Source organism: Lemur catta, chromosome 18 (assembly GCF_020740605.2).
Source record: "Lemur catta isolate mLemCat1 chromosome 18, mLemCat1.pri, whole genome shotgun sequence".
In the NCBI taxonomy this organism is placed as follows: domain Eukaryota; kingdom Metazoa; phylum Chordata; class Mammalia; order Primates; family Lemuridae; genus Lemur; species Lemur catta.
In genome coordinates this window covers 13,225,670-13,249,489 of record NC_059145.1, presented here as the reverse complement: position 1 = coordinate 13,249,489, position 23,820 = coordinate 13,225,670, and the positions used below count along the sequence as shown (strand labels likewise).

The window sequence follows — 23,820 nt, the reverse complement described above, 5'->3', positions numbered from 1 at the left end:
TTGTCCCCAGGAAGTGACACTTTTATGACCTTGGAGACAGTTGAAAGGAGTCTCAGGCTTTTATAAATACTGATGAGTCTCTCAGCAATCTAAAGAAATAGGCTTCAGCTTCCTTGCCTATCGCATTTGGAAATCTGCGGGATCTTGTCATTATGACTTCCTTTTGTTTCCCTTCTTGGGGATATGATAATACTTTATGTCCTGGCACCGACATGCCATATTTCATCATTCTCTTCCCAAGGGTCTGGGTTTTTGAAGATACTTCCTCCTTTTGGATGTGGATGTGCCTTGAGCTTTCTGGTGTGTAGGGGCAGGCTGTGACCCTGCTGGAGGCTTGAGTTTCCTGTCCTGTTACCTCTTGTAAATTCGGGTATAGGAACTAGATATAACATGATGATGGTATTGGGCCTGAGGTTGGTAGGTCCCTGCTACTGGCTGAAGAATTTCAGACGGTCTCCCGCCCCTTGTCTCCTACGTGACCAGCATCCAGCCACGGAGGTTTCTGGATGGAGGCTCCGTGGACTATGCAGGAAACCCCATCTCCCTCCTATTTAGCTGATGAATCAGATTAAAGTGGAACTTTATGTGGGCATGAGCTCTCCATGCTTTTCTGCCAAGGTCCCAAAATAGCTCCTGGGCAAAGCACACCTCGATGGGATGGAGCGAGCCTCCTGGTGCCTTTGCCCTGCAGCTTGCCACTGGTTGTTATGCACTTTTTTTATACTCAGACTGAGAAAGGAGCTTGTGTGCCTGTTGTGAAGAGACACCGACCCCCTGTATTTCTGTCCTTGTGTTCTAGTTGGCTCGACATAACAAAGAACTTCAGAGCATGCTGAAACCTGGTGGCCAAGTGGACGGAGATGAAGCGCTGGAGTTTTATGCCAAGCACACGGCACAGATAGAGGTAAGAGCAGAGAAAGCCCAGGGCACGGGCCTGTGTTCAGCGTGTGATGCCCCACGCGGGGGCTGGCATGCAGTCATTGGTCTGAGCAATAAAGATGTGTGAGCACCTACTGGATGCTGAATATCCAGTGACGGCCAAGACAGTGAAGATGGCTGCTCGAGGTCTGGTGGGGAAGCAGACACTGAGCAAGCCCACGTGAGTGAGTCTCATTCGCTGCAAATTCTGACGAGGCCACGAGGAAAGGTGGGAAGGCATCGTAAGAAAGTCCAGCAGAGGGACCTGCTGTAGATTGTGATGGTCAAGGAGCCCTGTCCTGAAGACATGGCATCCAGGCACAGGCTCTGGAGGTGGGAAAATTCTAAGGGAGGTGGAGGAGCGGAACGAGGCGTCAGGGCTCAAGGCAGGAGGTCCGTGAGCCAGAGGGAGAGCAGCCCAAATCTCGCAGGGCTGCATGTGACACCGCTGGGCAGCACCCCCAGAGCAAAGGGGGACTGCAGGGAAGTATTCCCCAGGGGAGTGTTGCAATGCAATCTGTGTTTAAAAAAAACAAAAAGGAAAATCATGATGTACTGTGAGCATGGAGATGGCCCTCATGGGGAAGGGGAGACTGCCTAGGGGATACTAAGATTCCAGAAGCAGGTGGTGAGCAGCCGTAGGTTAAAAAGAAGACAAGCTGAAGCCACATGCATTGCTATTACCTTGAAAATTTGACTTGTTAAATTCTCTCAATAAAGCTTTATAATTTTCTCTGGGAAAAAAAAACTTACTAATCCTCTGAAAACTCTGAAATAAGGCTCAGAGAGGGGTGTCACTGGTCCAATTACCAGTGACAGAGCTGGAGTGTTAATCCTGATCTGTCTGGTCCCGGGGCCCACGGGTGCATTTTGTGTTACCCGCGTTGTCTCTTAGCATCTGGGAGAACACAGACTTCTAGCTCCAGGTTCTAAGAAGTAAGGGATGGTGTGCCTTGTTGTGATACTGAGGAAATGCACAGGTCTGATAGTAGTGGTGAAACAGAGGTTTTGAAGAACTAACAGACTCCTCTGGGCAATGTAAAATGTCCAGAATGGAGACATTTCAAGAAAGTGTTCTTACCTGATGTCTCAGGTTTCTGGCTTGTCCTTGTGAAGTGCTTCATGTCACTGATTATCAGCCATGCCAGTGTACATGAGCAGATGTCCTTGATTTTCCATTAATGCCTAGAAGCCTGAGGGGCCAGTTCTGTCCTCTAGAGCCCTTAAAAGACAAGCCTCATGTGTTGGTGACCTAATGTCACAGGAGAATAGAAGCTTGGGGCTCATCTCAGGGAGCTCCTTGGCTTGCTAGGGAGAAGACTGAGGCCTGATCAGGTTAAGGGGTGTGTACAAGGTCCTCCAGCCCGTTAGGAGAATGTGTTCTCCTGCCTCCCAGTTCTAAGTCTACTAAAAAAAAAAAGAAAATGGTATGTGTAAGTCTTAAATGACAGAGAGACAAGTGGCCAGGCATGGTGTCCCTAGCTCTCAAATCCTGCTCTTGGCCAGTCACTCATCCCTTCACGTTTCCCTAGGGAGGCGTCTGTGCAGAGCCAGGGACACGCTGTTACTACCTGGGCGTTCCTCCCAGACCCAGTGTCTTCACTCCAGTGAGTTAGGAAGCTGGGTAGCCCTGGAGTCTGGAACTCACTCCTTGCCAGCCGGCCCCCTTTGTGTACTCCCCCTTTCCCTCCCGAACCCCGCTGCACATCTCAGATCATTTTCCTTCGGTGGAAGGAAGGACTGATCCCAGCCCGCGTGACTGTGTAATGCAGGCGGCTCCTTGCAGCAGGAGACCAGGGTTGGTCCCTGCCTGTGTGCACACCAAGGTCGCCTGGGGAGCTGGCTGGTGTGCACGTTTTAATTAAGGACCAGAAGCAGTACGGTAACTAAGCCTCCCAAAGCCTGACCTCCAGCTGGAAGCGCTAGTCTAAAAGCCACGTCCCTCAGAACTTAAGGAGCCAGGACTGTGTGGGAAGCTGTCTCACCTCTGCGAGAGTTTCCCACTACAACTTGACCTGAGTCACCTCTGTTGCAGCGTCAGGGAACAAAGGTATTGGGAGAGTGAGAACCAGCTCTTCTTGCAGAGGGCGTTTTCCCTGGGCCTCACCTGACTTCTCCAGCCTCTGGGAGGAAGAAGAAAGAGAGGCCTTGCCTCTGTTGTGCCGCAACCCACGGCAGAGATTTTGAAATCAACACCCAGCAGGACTGTGACATGGTCAGATGTCCTAGAACTTGAATAATCCAGACCAGACTACCTCCTCTCTGGAGACTGAGCCAGTCTAGGAAGGGTGTGGAGGATACCTGCAAGGTGCGCAACGAAGCTAGTGTAAGGAACAATGAGTGCTGTCCCCGAGTTAAGTGGGCATATTGGTTCATGTGTCATGTTTTAGATGCTTTGACAAGAGACAGGAAGTCATTGTAACTGGGTATAAACCAAAGATCTTTGTAAAGATCCTATCTAGGAAAAATAACCCAATTTTGCTATCTGAGAAAGGGTCTTAGGTGAGATTTGCACCAGTGCCTAACCCTGTGCTCTCCACTATGGTAGTCACTAGCTGTGTGTGGATATTTAAATTCAAATTAAATAAAATTAAGCATTCCACTCCTCAGTGGCACTAGCCACATGTGACTAGTGGCTGTCGTTTTGGGCAAGACAGGCACAGAATCATTGCACCATTACAGAAAGTTCCAGCCTCCTCTGAGTCTGCACACACAACACAGAGTGAACTGTCCCAGATAAAAGTTGGTCACGTTGAAATTAATGGGTCTGAGGTCAGAAAAATACTATGTCAGGCTTACCAAACCTGTCTTTTTATATAAATCTAAGAGACCCACAGGCCCAGTCTGGGGTTATAAAATCAGAGAAGACCATATCATACTTGATCTGGAACACTGAGTCCACCACCAATAGCAAATAGTCTTACTTAGTTTAGTAAGAGGTTTCAAAGATGAGTGTCGAATCTCGTCCGTTCTCTCACCCTAGATTGTCAGATTAGACCGAACAATGGAACAGATCGTCTTTCCCGTGCCCAGCATATGTGAATTTCTAACCAAGGAGTCCAAACTACGAATTTACTACACCACAGAGAGGGACGAGCAAGGCAGCAAAATCAACGACTTCTTCCTACGCTCCGAAGACCTCTTCAACGAGATGAACTGGCAGAAGAAACTGAGAGGTGGGTCGAGACACTCCCGCAACAATACAGGGACAGGTGGCTCTGGGCTTTCACAAACCTGGGCTTGATGGTGCGTTTATCTGGGAGCAGGAGCCGAGCTAGTGTGATTTGTGATGGTTTGCACTCCGGCCCCCAGGCAGTCATAGACGCTTCTGTAGCTGATAAACAGGCTCCTGAGTGTGGCAGCTTCCCTGAAAAGGCTTGCATCCTGCAGCATTTGACTTCATTGGGGAGCTCCATAGATGACTTCTAAAATGCCTCTTTTTCCTGTCTCTATGTAGAAAATAGAAGGAAGGAGAGAGGAAAAAAAAAAAAAGGGCAGGCCCTTGAGCTCACAGGATGGTTCACTTGAGCAGGAAATTCAGACAGCTTGATGGCTCATTTACTAGCACACCTGCCTTGGAGCCTCTCGTATTTTCCCTTTTTACAGGGTAGCTCGGATTTTAGACCCTAAATCATTTTACAGGCGGTGGAATCATTTGCCACATAAGATGCGTCGCTGCTCACCAGTGAGTCCCGTTGAGAAGCCCCGCCAGTCGGGTTGAAATTACTCATCTACAACGCGTTTATAGGGCTTCCCCAGACGGCTTCTCTGCTCCTGGTTTTCACTGGGGTTTTAATGTGATCCTTTAGTACCGGCAGCGCGCTTGGCACCGGCTGTTGAGACCAACTTAAAAAGGATCATGCTTTATTTCTGTTAGGCAGAAGCCAGATTTTTTATTTGAAACCCTGGATTCTGGCTACAGTGGGTGAGGTTTGGAGCTCTTTCTGTGGGGTGGGTCTGGCCCGGGGGAAAGCTGGGTTGGAGTTCAGTGTCTGGGAGCTTTTGTCCTTTCCCTGATTTCCAGTCTGAGCAGGGACAGACCCGCCTCCCTTACTGTGCGTTTCTTCTTCCCTTTCCTCCCTACCTCCCTGCAGCCCCAGATTCGGCTGGTGGCAGAGAGGGTTGTGCAGGCAGGTTTGCCAAAAGGCCTCTTTCCACCCCTGCTGCATTCTTGCCCCCTCTGAGGGGCACCTCACTGCCCAGCACTTTCAAACACTATGAAATGTCTGGCCAGGCCAATCCCTCCCCTCACCCAGCTCCATGCCTGGTGCCTGACCAAGGGCCCAGGGCCCTTTAGCAGGCTGGAGTGTGCGGCTCCCCTGGTATGGACCTCAGGAGACCTAGGCTGCGATTCTTCCCGGTATCGGAGTGTCCTCATAGCCTGCTGTGTGTGGGTTCCTCTAAGACTCTTCCAGCTCAAACATCATCACGAACATGGAGACTTCCATGTGGCACCATGCTCGGACAGTAAGAGAAAAAAGGTGCCCCGTCCACAAAAGTAAGGTATTCACAGGCCCATTTCATACTCATATTTTCAGCTGTTCTCTTATATAGGAGAGAATTTACTTGTTGCTTTTGTCCTTCCCTGGGGTATTCTATAATTCTAGCATTAGGAGATAGTCCTGAATTCATGTGCTCAAACCTCCATAATAGTTAATAAACTGTAATTTTACCCTTATCAGTATATGTGTCTATGAGACTGGTCAGTATATTCATTCTTTCAGAATTGTGTTATCAAATATTTGTATATAAAATGTGTATTTTGTAGGCTGTACGTTTTCAGCTTTTCTGGTGAGGGAAGATCTCTCCTGCTTCCTCCTTCTGAGATGTCATCGGCAGCCTGGGTAGTAGGAGTCCCTCAGCCCCAGGAGTGGGGATCTGAGTCCCAGTCTACTTCTGCCACCCACGGGCTCTGTGGCCCCGGGGCAAATGACTCACTCCCACCCCCTCACCTATAAAGTGGGGAATTAAGATAACCTGACTGATGTATTCCAGCCTGGCCATCTCGTTATTCCAAGACATATTACATTGTAGCTAATACTTTCCCTTATTTCGGTCTTTCTGTTTTAGAAAAACAGTTTTTGTTTCAGTGAAGCTTAAACACAACTGTAGTTGTCAACTGAAAGATTTTAATTGGCTTCAAAGCTATATGCTGGTAAGAGAGGAATTGAAAATAATAACTTGAATTAAACATGATTTGCATATTTAGGGAGGAGAGAAATGTACTCGTTAGAAATACAACTAAAATGAAATTCATTTTTTCCCTCTCAGTAGCTTATTTCTCTTCTGATAAGTCTGCAGGAAAGATTTTTTTTCTGGCTGATTCATGTAGTTGCTTTATCTTTTCCCGAGTATCACAGAGGATCTCTGTCCTGCGGTAAATCTGTAGCTAGGACTCGGACACAGAGTAGGGTGGGTCTGAGACGGATGCTGCTTCACATTTTCCTCTGCAAGGTTAAAACCCCCAATTGCCCTGCTCTTCTAAACCCTCTTCCCTGCTTTGTTTACACAACAACACACACAAACTCCTCTGTGCATTCGTACCCTCTCTGACATCTTCTCCTGAAGATCCTCGCCCTGGTAAAGTGAACACTCTGGGCTAGGAAAACTAGGAGATAGTGAGAGAGGAGATCGAGGCCGAGTTGGATATGGTGATACTCTCTTGCTTGGGGTTTTCCCTCATGGTTTTCACAGTCGTCAGCATACATGGAGTCCAAGTCATCCGGCAAGACTCAGTTCCTTTAAAACAAACAAAAAGACAGGCACAAATGTTACCAAGAGATGCCCTGGGTTGCAGTTATTAAAGTTGCCTGTGTATGCAGGATCACAGCATTCCACCTACAATGTAGCCGGTGTGTTGATCCAGCCAACTTTCAGCCCCTCCTAAGTTGAAAACATGCTCCAAGGTACAGTGGGGAATGCAACAACGTATAAGCTGTGACTCCTGCCCGTGGGACTTACCACCTGAAGTGGGCAGACAACACAGGTTTAAGTGGCTGTAATGCCAAGCCGATTATGACCAGAACTATAATCAAGCATTGACACATTGTGGAAGTGTGGGAGAGGAAGGCCTCCCAGAGAAGGTAGGGTCTGAATAGCGTCTAGAAGGGTTGGTAGGACTTGGAAAGACACAGCCTGAGCGACTGGAGGGAAGGGGGAGGCGTATTGGTCTCCTACTGCTGCTATGACAAATTACCACAAAGTTTGAAGCTGAAAACAACATGAATTAACCATCTTACAGTTCAGGAGATCAGAAGTCTGAAAAGTTTCTTTCTGGGCTAAAATCAAGGCATCGACAGGGCTGTGTTCGTTCCGAAGGTCCCAGCCTTTTCCAGCTTCTAGAGGCTGCCGGCATTCCTTGGCCCTTGGGCTCTTCTTCCACCTTCAGGGCTAGCAGTGTCCGGGAGAGCTGCTCACATTCCGCATCACTGTCACTCTGACTCACCTTCCTCCCTCTTTCACTTATAAGGGCACTTGTGATTACGGTGGGCCCACCCAGGTAATCTAAAATACCCTTCCCATCTCAAGATCCGGAACTTATGCCATGGAAGGTAACACATCCACAGGTTCCAAGGATGAGAATGTGGCATCTTTGGGGGAGCCATTATTTTGCCTACCACGGAAGGTAGGGTGGTAGCTTTCTATTGCTGTGTTCATAAGTTCCTCAGAAATTTAGTGGCTTAAAACAATAAATGTTTATTTTCTCACAATTTCTCAGGGTGAGGAATCTGGGAGTGGCTTAGCTGGGTGGCCCTGGCTCAGGGCCTTTCACTGGGTTGCAGCCAGGTTGTCAGGCAGAGCTGCCGTCGTCTGGAGGCTGGAGTGGACCTGGACCATCCACGTCTTAGCGCTCTTACGTGGCCTTGCAGGAGGCCTCAGTGCCTGTCCGCAGGGACCTCTCCGTAGGTCTGCTTGGGTGTCCTCCCAGCGCAGCGATTGTTCCTCAGGGCCAATGATGGATGCAAGAGAGCAAGGAGGAAGCCACGTGCTTCTGTCACCTGGTCTCAGAAGTCACGCAGCAGTGGTTTCACTCTGCTTATTAGAAGCAAATCGCTAAGTCCAGCCACATTCAAGAGGAAAGGAAATAAACTGCACCACCTGAAGGGAGGGTAGCAAAGAATTTGTGAACATAGTGTTAAGTGTCCACAAAGGGCGTGCACAGAGGCCGGAGAATACAGGGTGCATTCGGGGAACACCCAGACAAGGACGCAAAGCAGAGTGTTTGGGGAAGGGGAGCGGGAGAAGAGTCTGGAAAAGTAGACAGGGACACAGTTCCAGGAGCCGCAGGAGATAAAAGATACCACATGTCAAGGTTGGTCTCTAAGGATCTTCTTGCAACTGGGTAAATACCCAGTTGATCTGACAGACATGAATGTATGTTCAGATTCAGAATGATACTACAATTTAAGTGGAATGTTAGCCTTATAAAAATAAGATTTACTTGTGAACTCTATGCCAGAGTTGCAGACCATTTATTATTGTGTTAAAGTGTCCCGCAGCGGGTATGCTCACCTCTGACACAGAGCTCCCGCTGCAGAGAGTGCTGCCTTACGCAGACGGTCCTTGTTTCCCCTCCAGCTTGTTAGTGTGAGCTTCGTATACGTGAGCTGATGTGGAGGGGATGTCATACCTTCCCACATGCTCGTCACTCAGCTTCTGCAGCCACCAGCTCTTTGTCATTCATTTCTCCATCCTCTTCTGGAGTTTTCATATCCAGATCAGAAATGGGCTTCGGTCCCAGAATAAACACCAACAGTGTGTTATTTCTAGAACAGATAAACGTCTCGTCTTAAATTTGCTTCAGCAATTAACTTACAAAAAAGTAAATTGCTGCCTGGTGGTTGAGCGGATCCTGGTCAGCTCCTCTCATGAATTATGGCACAAGTCATTTATCTTCATCCCTGTCACTGGCTCTAGAGGATCACTAATCTGGCTAATGCTATCACCACAGCTTCCCCCCTTTGCTGCGCCTCAGTTTCCCTTGTTTGTACAGGAGGGATTTTAAAGAGAATGATTGCTCATAGTTCTTAAACTCCACAGTTTGGAAACGTTGCCTGTTACCAAGTGCAAACATGATAGGAGCAATTATTAAATTACCCAGGGCTCTATTTAATTGTACTGTAATTTTATTTTGGATGGAAGCTCCCAAAGGCTTGGCTGCTGCTACAAGCATTATTATAGGGCCAGTGGACATGTCATTGGCTGCTGTCCTAAAGTTAAATGATGACTTCATTGGGAAAAAGAAATACATGATAGAGATCCATTCTCACATACTAGAGGCTTTTCTCCAGAGGGGGATAATGTTAAATGAGACTGTCTTTTGGAAACGTTGTCTCTGGCATGGACACTGATATTATTCCCACCACGTCTGTTTCTGAGCATCATCCTAAGCATAAGGCACCACTGACAAAGAGTTCAAGGGAAAAGGAAGGACCACTGCAGCCAAGTGTGGCCACAGGTTTGTTGCTCCAAGGCTGAGAATGCATAGCCAGTGTGGGTCACCGGTAGGAAACAATGGGTTAAGATGGCAGCAGTGCCCAAGTGTCTCTCGCCCCTTCGTGATGGCTCTGGTGTCACATTCTTTCTCTACCGTTGCCTTCAGAACTGGTCACTCTGCTGCTGGCCACGAAGTCAGCAACTCGCACTCACTAGTTCCTGCGTCCCCGGGAATGATCATCAGACTGCAGGGAAATGGCAAATGACTCAATGTCGGGAAAGGGATCATTGCTTTGCTTTTAGGCGCCAGCAAGTTGGGGGAGCATCTTGAGCAAGGGAGGAATGTGGACATGGTACCAGTCCTAGCCTGGGGCCCAGCCGGGCCAGCCTCCCCACCCGTGCCCCACACTCTTAAAAAGCTGATTGAATTCTTGGGTCTCTCTGGGCATCTCATCTGGTCCTGGAGCCCCGGGGGATCCAAGGGCTCGACGCGTGATCTCTGGATAACCCCCAGATTCCACAGCGGGTGGTGTGGACCGGGGGAAGTGGGGTTTTTAGTTGCTCCGACTTGTCTCCTCTTCTTCCTTGTCCGCCAATACATCTTCTGCTCCAGTAAGTTCCCCATACAGAAATAAACCAATCTGATGTCATTATGTGCCACGTTAAAAACAAAGGATTGTTTTTACTGTCGGGGTAAAAGCTGGGAACAAAAGTGGACTTGTGGGGACAGCGCGGGAGGAAGGGCTGCATTGCATTCGCAGCGTCACAGCTCGGGGTCTCGGGCCTCACGCGGCTTCCCCTCTGTTTCTGCAGCCCAGCCCGTGCTGTACTGGTGCGCACGCAACATGTCCGTCTGGAGCAGCATCTCCTTCAACCTGGCCGTCCTGATGAATCTGCTTGTGGCATTTTTCTACCCATTCAAAGGAGTCCGAGGAGGTACCCTTATCTTTAATTTCAAGGAAACTACTAGAAGGAGCAGGAAGGCTATCACTTCCCTGGAGGTACTGGCACAGTATTTGGGATCCCAGTTATCCATTCTCCGACAAGATGAGGTTGTAGTTGTTGCCACAGATTTAGTTTTGAATCTAACTTAAAATAATTTAAATGTTATGTTCATGTAATTTTTTTTAACCATGAATGGAAAATAAGAAGCTATACACTATTAAAACTGTAGGAAATTGTCTTAGCCCGCTTGTTTCATATGTTGGGAAACTATGTCTCAGAGAGGTTGAGAGATTTAGCCAAAGTCGCACAGCTGGTTAATGGCAGAGCCAACCCTGAAATGTAGATATTTTTATGCTTAGTCCAGTAAATGTTTTCCTACACCATATTTCTGGAATTGACTTCAGACTAAAGAATTTGTAAGAAATCTCTGGAATTTTTTTTTTTTTTTGGCTAGGGATCCAGAGAGGAGGCAGGAGTTGAAGGACTGCAGATTGTACATCCTTGAATGTTAAGTCTATTAAGAGGTACCTTCCATATTCACATGATAAAACATGATGTCCCTGGTCTTCATGGATCCCCTGCCCAGTGTCCTCTCCATCACCTCTATGAGCATTCTACACATTTTGCTGAGAAAAGGCAGAGGATTCAGGAGGGGCATTTTTCTCTTTGGCCTTGACTTGTTAATGGCATTCTGTAGGCAGTCACACTTGTGATATGCCGATGGCAGGCATTAAAAGCCCCTTTTCTGACACCCTCTACAGCCACCTGGGAGGTCTACTTTTCAGCTAAATTTTTCACCAGAGCTTTGGCACATCACCTCATATATGCATAACAACCTGCCAGGAACCACCTTGCGTGAAACACAATGGGGAAAAGAGCCCAAACGTAAGACACAGAAGCAGCACAGGAGTAAGGTCGGGCTCAGCTCTTGAGCTTAGGAACACAGACATCGACTCAGGCAGCAGGTGTATAAGAGTAAATTTACGAACCATTTTGAAAGTGATGACATGTTATGTAATGCTTCTATATCTAGCTTACCTATTTGAGGAGTTTTGTCTTTGGCCTCACGTTGCATTGAAGGCACCATTTGAATAATTTCCCTGTGCCCCCAAATCACAACCTAAACACAAGTCCAGGGGGGATTTATTTTTTTTTTAATGCTGTGTCAGGAAACATGACTGTCCACATCTGAAAAGACTTGACAGGAACATGGGGCTGCAGAGTTTTCTCTGAGGGGACATCCACATTAACCAAGCTGCCAGCCGGCAGAGGTGTGGGCGGTGAAGGGGTCGGGGAGGAGCTTGTCAGCTGTGACAGAGGCCCAGGTCTCCTTCCACCTCAGAGAAGTCGCTGTGCTCCTCACAGCAGATCATTCCACCGTTACGTTGGATGTGTTTTTATGTACCCTCTGTTTCCTTAAAAATATTTCAGGTAGCTTTTTATTATTCACTTTGTCCATTTTTTCACTGATCACTTGTTGCATGCAGCATTCAGGCCAGTGTCTGGGGACAGGGCATTGACAGCCCCCTGCCCTTCAGCAATAAGCCTCACACAGTGGGATTCCTAGACTTGAGAAGTCCACCAAAGACTTGGTGTCTATGGCTGGCTCCTGCCACTCATTTGCCATGTGACTCTGGGCAAGCCGCTTCAGTGAGTCCTTGTTATCTCCTGTATTAACAGATGCTTCAGTTGAGCCAGGGGCTGTGAAACTTTGTCTGGCTTCAGAAAGTCCTGTAGCATTTAGGGGGAAATACTTGCCAACCTAGTCAGGATCTGGGGAGCACATGTTTTTTCTCATCAAGGTTTGAGACCCACTGGATGAGATGATTGTTAGGGATCCTTCCAACTCTAAAACAGTGCATTCTGAATGTGGCATCAACTCTGGCTGATCTGTAGGAGTCAAGACTTCCTGTTTTGGAATTATGGGTTTTAGAACTTCATGCTGATAGACTAAACTGAAAGCATTATTAGATCTTGTGGGAGGGAAGAGAAGTTGATCTGACCTACGGAAGCCTTTTCCCTTATATAGAGACTGAAATTGCCTCAAACACATGAATTCACTCTCAGAGGGACTTTTTTTTTCCTTCCGTAAGATGTGTTGAGGGCATTTTCTGGACTCGCTGCTAACCATCTTCAGGACAAGGATTGTATTAACCCTGCCTAGAAACAAGATCTGTCTTGTTGACCTGAAATATTTCTTTAAGATCAGTATTTGTTAGGATTTGTTGCATACTAAAAAGGATTTCCAAAATGTCCCTCTTGAATGTGTATAAAGATCTTGTTATGTGTGTGGATGTGGTTCTGTGGCTTATAAGATTTGTGGCTCCCAAGAACACCAGTGGCCTTAAAAGCTCCTTTTCAAAAGTATCATTTCTTCCTCCTTTATTTCAGAACTGATGACTCACGCAGTCTTTCAAAAACATGAAACTTGGGCAGCTTCAGATTGCTTACTGGGAAGAACCCAAATGTCCATTGATTATTGAATGGATAAATAAATTGTTATCTATCCATACTATGGAATTCTCAACAATAACAAGAACAAAATATCAATACACTCAACAACCTGGATGAATCTTTAAAACTGTCTAGGTGTAAGCATGCCATGATGACTTAAAACAAATACAGTACTACTTTTTAAACTTTATTATTGAAATTTTCAAATGTACACACAAGTAGAAAGAACAGTGTAATGAACTGCCATGTACCTATCAGCCCAGCTTTAACAATTAACATTTTGGCCATCTTGTTTCATTTATCCCCCTACTATATTTTTTGAAACATTTTAAAAAAGTCTGGGCATCTTGGTTTTTTGTCCATAAATATTTCAGTGTGCATCTCTAACTTATAAGGACATTTTAAAATATGTATAATCATCATGCCATTATCATATCTAACAAAACTAACAGCAAATCCTGTAATAGTCTGTCCAAATTCAGATTTCTCCAACTGTCTCAAAGATGTCCTTCTAAAGTTGGTTTTTTGGAATCCAGTACTATTTTTTAACACTGCTCTTATAAAGGGGAGACAGCATTTTTACATTGGTCTCTTCAGGATTTGGGTACATACATTGTACTGGCCACATTTATTACACTGAGATCATATTAAGAGTCAGTTTAAAATGGTGATAAAGCACTTAAGAAAATGAAAAGTAAGCCATGAACTGGGAGAAATTATTTTCAAAACATGTATCTGATAAAAGGCTTATGTCCAGAATATTAAAAAAACTCTTACAACTCAATAGTAAAAAGACTATCCAATTAAAACAATGGGCAAAATATTCGATCAGACACTTCACAAGAGAAGATGTACAAATGGCCAATAAGCGCTTGAAAAGATATTCAACATCACGTGTTGTCAGGGAAATATTAAAACCACAACAACATACCACCACAAACCTTCTAGAATGGCTAAATTAAAAAGACTAATAGTCCAAAGTATTGGTGATGCTGTGCTGCAAACGAAGGAGCTCTCATATTCTGCTGGTGGGAAGGCATATGGTACAGTCACTTTGGAAAATAGTATGGTAATGTCTTATAAAGTTAAACATACACTTAGGATGCAACAATCTACTTCCATGTGTTTATCCAAGAGAAATGAAAACATGTTCACTCCAAGATTTGTACTTGAATGCTCCTAGTAGCATTATTTGTAATAGCTCCAAACTGGAAAGAACCCAAATGTCCATTAATTATTTAATATCTGGATAAATAATTTTAGTATATCCATACTGTAGAATACTCAAACAATAAAAGAACAAAGTATCAATACAATAACGTGGATGAATCTTAAAAACTTGCTAGGAGAAAGAAGTCAAACACAAAAGACTACCTACTAGTATGATTACTTTTTCCATTTTTATGAAATTCTACAAAGTACAAAACTATAGTGACAAATCAGATCAGTGGTAGCCTGGGTTAGGAATGGGGCAAGACATCACCTGCAGGGAGGCACAATGAAATTTTTTTTGTTTTCTTTTCTTTTTTTTTTTTTTTTGAGACAGAGCCTTGCTCTGTTGCCTGGGCTGGTTGGAGTGCAGTGGTGTCATCATAGCTCACTGCAACCTCAAACTCCTGGGCTGAAGCAATCCCCTGCCTCAGTCTCCTGAGTAGATGGCACATGCCACCATGCCTGGATAATTATTTTATTTTTTGTAGAAATGGGATCTTAGTATATTGCTCAGTCTGATCTCAAACTCCTGGCCTCAAACAATCCTCTCACCTCAGCCTCCCAAAATGCTAGGATTACAGGAATGAGTTACCACACCTGGCCTCAAGGAAATTTGTTAGGGTGGCGAAAATGTTCTGCATCTTGGTTGTGGTGACAGTCACACGTGGAGGGTACACGACTATATGAACTGCCAAGATTCACCAAATTTTACACTTAACAATGCATGGATTGTTTTTTTAATGGTGGTTAAGGACCATCCACTTCAGAGGCAGGCAGAGGCAGGTAGTCTCCAGCTGTTCCTTTTGTCATTTTGGACAAGACATGAAACTCAAGACTCAGTTTCCTTTAGACTAAAATGGAGATAATAGTACCAGCCTCATAGGGTGGCTAAGAGGATTAACAAATGATAACCAACATAAAGGGCTTAATACCACGTCTAATGGCTGTTAAGTGCACAAAAAGCGACAGACACATACATCTCCATATCCACTTCTTGAATTTCTGAGAAGCTTCTGCCTCTTTGTGACCATTTCTAATCAGCTTTTCCCTTTGAAGGAGATCAAAGGGGGAGAGGTAAGTGGCTGGGCTTAGGGGAAGTTTTTAAAGGGAAAATGCATCTCGGCAGGCGTGGACTAAATGAAGTGGGGCAGCCAGCCGCTCGTGGAAGAGCTGTGACCTGCAAAGGTGTCTCTTCCCGGGTGGTGCTGCAATCCCAGCAGTTATGAAGAAGAGAAACTGCTTTATATAAGTGGCCTTAATCATGTAGTGCTGCTTGTTTACATTTGAAGGAGACTCAAAATGTGACAGCATTTGAAATAGGGTTGTTTTTTTTTTAATGAGTGTTTTACAGAACTATATTTTTAGCCATGTTGGCTCACGTTATATAACCGAGCCGTCTCGTGGGACACTCTAAATAGAACTTGCAATAGCAAGAGATGACAAAAACTGGTATAAGCTCTTTGACTGCAAGGATAATCTAATTGTAGGATGCTGCTCATGATACGGAAGTTGCTTTCCTCCTTCCCTTGAAGAAGTCTGATTCAGGGGACCTGCAGTTTTCCTTTGCATACTTTTAATAGAAAACCAAGTTTAGGCTTCCAGTTTACCTTCCCTAAGAGTGAAGTGTGACACACGTATGAGTTTTATTTATCAAACAAGCATTTGGGGAATGCCTACTGGGCAACTCAGGTATTTCTCTCAGGGGACGTGGAGTCTGGTGAGAGAGACACACACAGGTAAACTGACCATTAGATAGAAGATGGTATTCTACAGAGATGACCAGAAGGTGCAGGGAACATGGAGAAGGAGGGAACACCTGTCATGTTTTTGTGAGGGGGAAGGGAGTGGGGGAGACTTGCTAGAAGAGGTAATATCTAAGCTAGCACCTAAGATGAATAGAAGGCGGAGAAGAATTTCCCAGGCAGAAGAAACATGTACAAAGGCTCAGAGGTCAGAAAACTCTGCTCTGACTGGTTATGTCTGGGGCAGAGAAACCGAGGTGAGAGTTGGGACAGGTAAGGCCAGAAAGGTGATTGGAGAAAATGGAATTAAGCCTGTTTTGGTGTGTCACCAGTGGTCTGTTCTTAGTGAAAGCACCGATTTGTGAGAGCCCTGCTCTGTCCTCACAGGAACACTGGAGCCACACTGGTCAGGACTCCTGTGGACGGCCATGCTCATCTCTCTGGCCATCGTCATCGCCCTTCCTAAGCCCCATGGCATCCGGGCCTTAATTGCCTCCACAATTCTACGATTGATATTTTCAGTTGGGTTACAACCCACGTTGTTTCTTCTGGGAGCTTTCAACGTAAGTATGCGTGTCTTCCTCGCCACTGTTTGGCTTGCGGGTCAGTAGGAATGCTTTCTGTCCTGGTCCCTAGAAGTCTGGCCTGTGCTTTCAGTCCAGAAAAGTATTGTTTGGGGCAACTGTTAAAATAGCAGAGGCAAGAGATAGTGGCAGGTGGACACCTCTCTCTTGATCTTCTTGTGGTGCACTGAGCCTCTGAGTGCATCCTTCGGGCACTGACAGTCTCAATTTTAGGGAATATCCCCCTCAGGAGTTGGGCAGAAAGAGTGTGATGGCAGTTGAGGTTTAAGTTAGTTTGCCGATCGGGTCGAAGGTTTGTTGGGACAGGAGATTTTAGCCCATATGTCAAATGATGAAATATTAACACAGCACCCACTTCTGGTGAGGGCCACATGGAAAAGAGGGGGGAGGTAAAAGGGTAGGAGGTGGAGCAGGTAGAGAGGGAAGAGGAGAATCAAGGACAGTTCTTTAAAAGTCGGTGGTGACATTTGGAAATGCTATTCCACTGCCGTTCAAGGATGGAAGCCAAGTGCATCTGTAGGAGGATTCTTAGGAAATGGAGACAGCTGATGCAAGACCACAAATTGGAGAGGTTTCCTGGTGAAGGGAAGGAGAAAATTTGGACATGTGAGGCACTCGGGGGGGGGGGGGGTGTCTAAAAATGCCTTCCAGAGGTTCCTGTCCTGAGCATCTAAGGAAGTTGAGGTCTCTGTACAAAAATGGAAGTGATATTGCAAAATAGGTTAAAATAGTAATTCGGTGCAACAGTGAATGTGCCACAGTGGGTGCCCAGTGGCACCGGCAGCAGGGCCTTTAGAGGAGAGACCACTTCCAGCCGGTAAGCCCAGGGTGGAAGTGATGTCTGAAGGTGGGGAGGGTCTGGCCAGGGAGCAGGACGGAGCTGAGCGTTCGGTGTCTGTAGGCCAGAGCAGAGCAGTGGGGAAGCCCAGCATGTTATCAAGAGGCCATGAAGAGTTGAATGTCACCTCGTTTGTGGTTACATAGTGATTGGTGGGAACAGATTCCGCACAAGTCACCTGTTGCCCTGAATTTCAGGAGAGAACAACTGGACTTCATCCTGCAGGTCAGCATTTCCAGAGTGTGTTCCAAGTTGATAAATGTTACGTGAGAAAAGGGTCCCATGGTCGAATCAGTGTGGGAAGCGCTCTGTCAAACACAAAGGTTTTGTTACTGCAGGATTTCTCAGAGACTTCAATATACTCATGTGGATTATGAATCTCCAAGAAAGGGAAACAGTGTATTTGTGTTGCCTGAACTTATTGGCCCACAACTTTTTTTTTTTTTTTAAGTATCACTCAAGATCAGTGTCGTATAGAATATATGTTGGGAAACACTGTTCCCAGCAGTGGGAAGTGCCCTGGGGTGTTTTTGAGCCAACACATGGTGTCTACGAAGTACTCTTGAGAAGATTCATTCAGTAGTGATGTGTCGTGTGGATCCAGTGGGAGGGCCTAGGGCGGGAGGACCGTTCGGGGCTGCAGCGGTGCTTTGGCTCACGTGTGACAAGCCTGAGTCGTGGCCGTGGTGTGGAAGGAAGAAGGAAGGTACAGACCTCAGAGATGCGAAGGAAACAGTAACACGTGGCCGGCGCACAGCCAGAGCCTTCACCTGAGAGCCATGTGCTCGGCCTCTTCTGCATGCAGAGGACGTATCGCCATCTTGACCGGGTGATGGAAGAAGCAAACACAACTCCAGATTTTCAGTCATGGATGACTGAGGGAAGAGTAATGCGGCCACCTAAAGTGAAGTCACGCAAAGATCAAGTTTTCAGGGGGAAAGCACATTTAAATTGTCGACGTAGTGGGCTTGAGGTGGTAAGACATGCTGTCATTGTTGGCTCTGGCATCTGGAAATGCAAGGCCAGCATGACAAAGAGACACCAGGGTGGGGAGGGAATGTATCTGTATCACCTGCAGCAAGAGGAAGCTGTTTAGGAAGGAAATACAAAATAATTACGTAACTAAATGGAAGAAACTTTCAGTATTTCAGAGGTTATCTTTTATGGGCCGTTGAGTGCTTTTTTCCTCTGGTCTTTAATCATTCCACCGTCATCACTTCTTTAATATAAATTGTGTGGGGGAAAGACTCAAATGAGACAATTAATTACCATTTATAATAACATGAGCTGGGCAGGGGAAAGCCAAAATAGCTATAATAAATAATTATGGAGAGGGAAATTTTAAAAAAGAGAAACTCCCACATGGCGCTTGTAAGAGAAGGAGAAGTAGCTGCGGGCAGAGACAGAGCAGGGATGCTGGACATCTGAGAGCTGTAGGAGGACAGGGTGCGTCCCGAAAGCCCAGTGCCAGGAGAGCGGCGAGAAGGGTGGCAGGGAGCCTGTCACCCTGCAGGAGCCAGGAGAGACGCTGAGAGCAGGCAGGGGAGGACTTCTGGGTGTGCCCTTGCAGAATCCACGGGAGGCTTCCCACAAGCTGCTTCTGTGGAGGGCGGGGGGGCTGGGGGCCAGATGGAAGACTGATCAGGCAGAGTAGCTGGGGCAGCAGGCTGGGACCGTCAGTAGGAGCTCTCTGTTGGGGAAGCAAGAGAGGAAGCCGGGGCAGCAGTTAAAGGGGAGAGTGGATTCAGGTGATAGTGGATGGCTTGTTGTTAAGACCATAGGAGCCTGGGCACATTGGAGGTCCCGTGATGTCAACCATAGTATCATCTTCTCCTCTGCACCCTCCCCAAAACCCCATCAACAGGGATCATCTGGAGTTGACGATACTTTCCTACACTATGAAAGACCCTACACTAGCAAAGATTACGATATTGGGGGGAAGAAACTGGCAGATTGAATGTTTAGCCCGTCTGAGAAAGCCAGAAGTTCTCTGTGGGTGTTGGCTTCCTCGCTTATCTGATTGCCGAGAAGCTCACTTACACCAACCTACCAGATTAACTGGCAGAATTTCCCCAGCACCTGTGGCCAAGGGAGCTACAGTAGCAGAAGATGGTTTCACCAAGTGCATCCGAAGACCTTGCTCTCCAGCTTTCTCCTGAGTCAAGTGTTTCTGTCAACATGTTGCTAGAGAGGGACTTCTAGGCATGGGGTTTCTATCAAAGGTGGGACTATACTGTACAGTAGATCAGTTAGGGCTCCTTCAGTTACAGGTGCCAGAAAACCTATTCCATGCTAGCCTAAGCAAAGGAGAAAATCTATTGGTTCATTTTAACCAAGAAATCAAGAGCCTAGCTTCAGGCACTGCTGAAAACAGGGGCTTTCAGGACAGAGTTCCTCTTCCGGTGGTGCTCTCAGGGTTGGTGGTATGGCAGCGCCAGAGCTTACAGCCTTTTGGGTGCAAGGTCAGTGGGAAAGAACAAAATTGTCTTTTGCTGCAATCCCAGGAAAGAGCTCAGTGGCTGTCATTGGTCCATTTGGTTCTGTGCCTACCCCTGAACCAGCCACTGTGGCCAGGAAAATACGATATTGTACTTGGCCAGGTTGAAACCCCACCCAGGCCTCAAGGACTGGTGCTCAGAGAGGGATGGAACCCCAAAAGAAAATTAGAAGTTATTTCCAGAAGAGAAGGCAGGGAGATAGAACTCATCCTGAAGTCCTTTACATTTTGTTCCCCCCACTCCCGCTCCAAGAGAATTCTCATTTTCCCTGTGAACTTAAGAACAATGGAAAACTGGCTGCCTCTCATTAAATTGTAACCCTATAGTGCCTAGAATGTAACAAACTCAGAAAGCACTTTTGATCATGCTGATCACAGGGTTTGTGGATTGAGGTGACTTTTGTGTTTGACTAACTCATATAAGGATGTTAGAAATGATTCATATCTCATTTTGAAAATCACAATCTCAGTATGTGTTAATTTTGTTTTTGCCATATAGAAATGCTACTTGATTACTGTTGCACATAGTTATTTGACTACCATGTAATTTGCGATATGCCTGAAAAGCAAAGTAATGAAATGACTTAGAGCCCCAAAATGGCTCTTGGAGGGTTTGGTGGGCATTGGTGCAAAAGGAAGCTTGTGCCTGGGCATGGTTACTGAAGTTCATTTGTGTGGGACCCTCCGTCGGCTCTCATGAAGAGTTTGATACAGTCCGAGCTGTCTGACTGGTCCTGTCATTGTTTTCAGGTCTGCAATAAAATCATCTTTCTAATGAGCTTTGTGGGCAACTGTGGCACGTTCACCAGGGGCTACCGAGCCATGGTTCTGGATGTCGAGTTCCTTTATCATTTGTTATACCTGCTGATCTGCGCCATGGGGCTCTTTGTCCACGAATTCTTCTACAGTTTGCTGGTGAGTACCTGGTGTCGAAATATCTTACGTATGGAAAACTAGGCAAGCATTCTGTGTGCTCTCTCAACACAAACCCTTCCTTGTAACAGATTGGCACGCCTGGCCAGCAGGGTCAAAGCCCCACTGTCTACAGTCTTTGGGGCATCTGGAAACGGGTCACAGGAAACAGGTCAGCTGGCAGGAACCCAGGAGGTGCATGGCCACCCTGTGTACCGTCCCTCTCAGCAGTGGCCGATGCCTACGGTCTGGTTCAGGAGATGTTTCTTCCACATGCACCTTGTTTTTCTTTCCTCTGTAGACTCAGCCAGCACTAACCAAGGGGAACGCTTTTGAGACTATCATCTAACACTCCTCATGGCATCCATTTCTCACTAGTGACCGTAAGAGTAGGAGCTAGTTTCAAAGCCCCAAGATTCACGATCATGAACTCAATAGATTTATCAGTCCAGGAGACCTTTCCAGTAGAAGTTATTGTGTTCCACCGTGAGCCCAGTGCTTAATATCTTGACATTCTACGAAATGAGATAGGCATTTCATCACCTTCTTCCCGAGCAGGTTTTAAAAGTATATTAATAGATTAAAAAAAAAAAAACAACTGCTTGTTCCCCTATAGTTAGAGGGACTCTAGACCGGTAGAGTTGTACATAAGAAACCATTTCCTTGTACCTACTTAAAATGACAGAAAGCATAAAACTGACCTATCTGCAAGCAAAATCGTAAAGAGACTAGAGATATTAAAATGTTTGTCAGGATAAAAAAGATCAAGGCCTAAGTGCTGGCTTAGCAAGAGCAATGGACTTGGAGAGCATGGAAGCTCTTCAGGGAGGTGCTATCCATGTAGTTGCTGGGCTGGTTACTTAATGCTCTGTGCCTCGGTTTCCCCATCTGCAAAATGAGGAGAACAACGTATCTCTCTCACAGGGCTGTTGTAGAGATTACATACATGCCAAGGTCTTAGAATAGCACTGCCACACGATTGCTGGCTACCAGTGTCTTTATCATCCTGTATACCTTCTCCCAGTCAGAGCACCATAAAGAATTCACCATTCAGATCACCAGGATTAGCTCATTTCGTTAGTGGTGAATGTTGGCAGGCTAAAGAGAATGGATTCTTTCCCTGGTCTTAAAATAGGCTGGCTGTATTTCGAGGTTTTAGGCAAAGAGGTCTCACGTTGTGCTTGTGATTGCCATTACGTGGCCTGCTTCGGTCACTCTGCATCAGAAATCTTTAGAGCCCTGTGACTGTCTGGGGACCTTTTTGTCTCATGTAGTAATGTCCCTGGGTGAGGTTCCCGGTTTGTGAGTTAGGGAGGCCCAGGTCTGCCTGTTGCACAAATTCCTGTTGTCCCTCGGCAGGGAGGCACGTTTCAGTGGGTGGTCTGTCTCATCCCAAGGGACAGGAGAGTCCCCTTCGGACAGTGCCGTCTCTCCCTGGTAGAGAGTCTGATGGTTCCTGCCATCGACCTCCAGTGGCTTCATTTCCTTTTCTGTCTATTTGTGTCCTTTTGGTCCTTTGCCGTGCCAGCCGGTGCCAGTGCCAGGTGCAGGGGCTGTAGTGGTGGACGGGCACGGCCCCTGCCCCCGCAGGCCTCACCATCTGGAAGGCGGTAGCTGCTGCCCCGTATCGGGTGCTCCCTGGGTCTCTGCCCCTGCACTCTCTCACTGCCACCTCCGAGGCAGATGGCATCTTCACGTTGCAGCCGAGGAAACCCAGGCTCGGCCAGGCTAGGTAACCTGCCCAGAGTCACAGTCAGTCAGCGGCAGAGGCAGGAGAGCCACGCAACTCTGTCCATTCCCAAGCCTAAACCGCCTTTCATCTGAGCACGTGAAAAAGTCCCTGCGTCGGTGAAACTGGTATGTCACATTGCAGTTTGCATCTGTGCTTTCGAATCTCGAAGCTGTCCCAGAGTGACTCCAAGCTTCTGATGGTGTCACCTGAGCTCAGTTCAGTTTGCGAAGAACACAACAGGATCAAACTAGATGGTGGCTGGAGGCCTCTCCTGTGCTGGGGTGGGGGAGGGGTTTCTGAGCCGTCTGTACCTGGACTTGTCTGTGGCTTTGAGTGATGTGCTCTTTTTGGTGTCAAAAGCAGTATTGAATGCGTCTGGCGAGAACCACAGAGTACTGAAACTGCTCAGATAATTCCACCAACGAGGAAAGCCTGCAACCCAGAGAACTCGGGCAGCCTGTGAAAGGAGAGCAACCTCCGGCAGGGAAAACCCATGCGTTACTGGGCTGGGGAGCTCCCTCCACCCAGCAGGCCAGAGGGGAGGGACGGTGATCTGGTGGCCTAATTAAAGTGCTGTCCCCCACCCCCAAAGACTGGCTGGATCCAGTCTTGAGCCTGCATTAAAGTTGTGTCCTTAGAAAAATATTAACACCCAGAGATGAAATGTGCAAAGTTCAAAAGGAGACCAATCCAGATGGTCAGTAAACGTGGAAAAATGTTCATCCTTAACTGCTAGCAAAGACACGCTAATTAAAACAACAGCATGATCCCGTGTTTTACCGGTCACGTTAAGAAAGGTTTAGAAGCGTGACTGTGCCCAGTACTAGTGAGAGTGGGGTAAGATGGGCATCGTTCTTGACTAGTGGTGAGTGTAAACTCACACCACCTTTCTGGAAGGCAATAGGCAATATGTTCCTTTCATAACATTTGACCCAAAGATTCCATTTCCAGAAATTCACCTAAAAGAAATAACTAGACAAGCAAGTATACAGGCATGCACAGAGATGTTCATCAAAGCATTATTAATAATGACTTGTAATTGAAAGCATCTTGTGACTTTAAAAAAAATAAAGATATTGGCTATGTTAACTGTGTTTTCCATACAATGAGATACTAGGTAATCATTTTTGTCAGAGAAATGTTCATGATGGCTCAGTGAAAGAGGCTGGCTACATGCCAGTATTATGGTCTAATATTTTTGTAAAAGTATGTATGTATATATTACATTTTTTTAAGGCCAGAAGGAAGTAACTTGTTGAGTGGATGTCTGTAGATGATGGAACTTTTAGTGAATTTTTCCGTTTGTGCTTTTCTGTGTTTTCCAAGTTTTCTCCATTGAACGTGTATAATTTTCTAATTAGAGAAGGCTTTTCCTTTTTATAAATAATACATGTTTATTGTTTTAAAATCAGAAATTATAAATAAGTGAAAAAAATTGCTTGTCATTTCAGTGATTGGGAGCCATATAATCTCCATGGTTTTAACCACAGAAAACAAGTACCATTTGTTTGTTGCCTGCAGTTGCTCTCACTTGCCGCTTCATATTGAGT

General features: G+C 46.3%; 1 protein-coding gene across 3 annotated transcripts in view; it reads left to right on the top strand.

Annotated features, from left to right (window-relative positions):
* ITPR1 (inositol 1,4,5-trisphosphate receptor type 1) overlaps positions 1-23,820 on the top strand; it is a 321,821-nt gene that overhangs the window by 260,778 nt on the left and 37,223 nt on the right. For all 3 annotated transcript variants that reach the window (XM_045530791.1, XM_045530793.1, XM_045530792.1), the window contains 5 exons: positions 800-904; positions 3,902-4,094; positions 10,168-10,290; positions 16,095-16,270; positions 20,377-20,541. In XM_045530791.1, the coding sequence (XP_045386747.1) occupies positions 800-904; positions 3,902-4,094; positions 10,168-10,290; positions 16,095-16,270; positions 20,377-20,541 (762 nt within the window). The remainder of the gene's footprint in view (positions 1-799; positions 905-3,901; positions 4,095-10,167; positions 10,291-16,094; positions 16,271-20,376; positions 20,542-23,820) is intronic.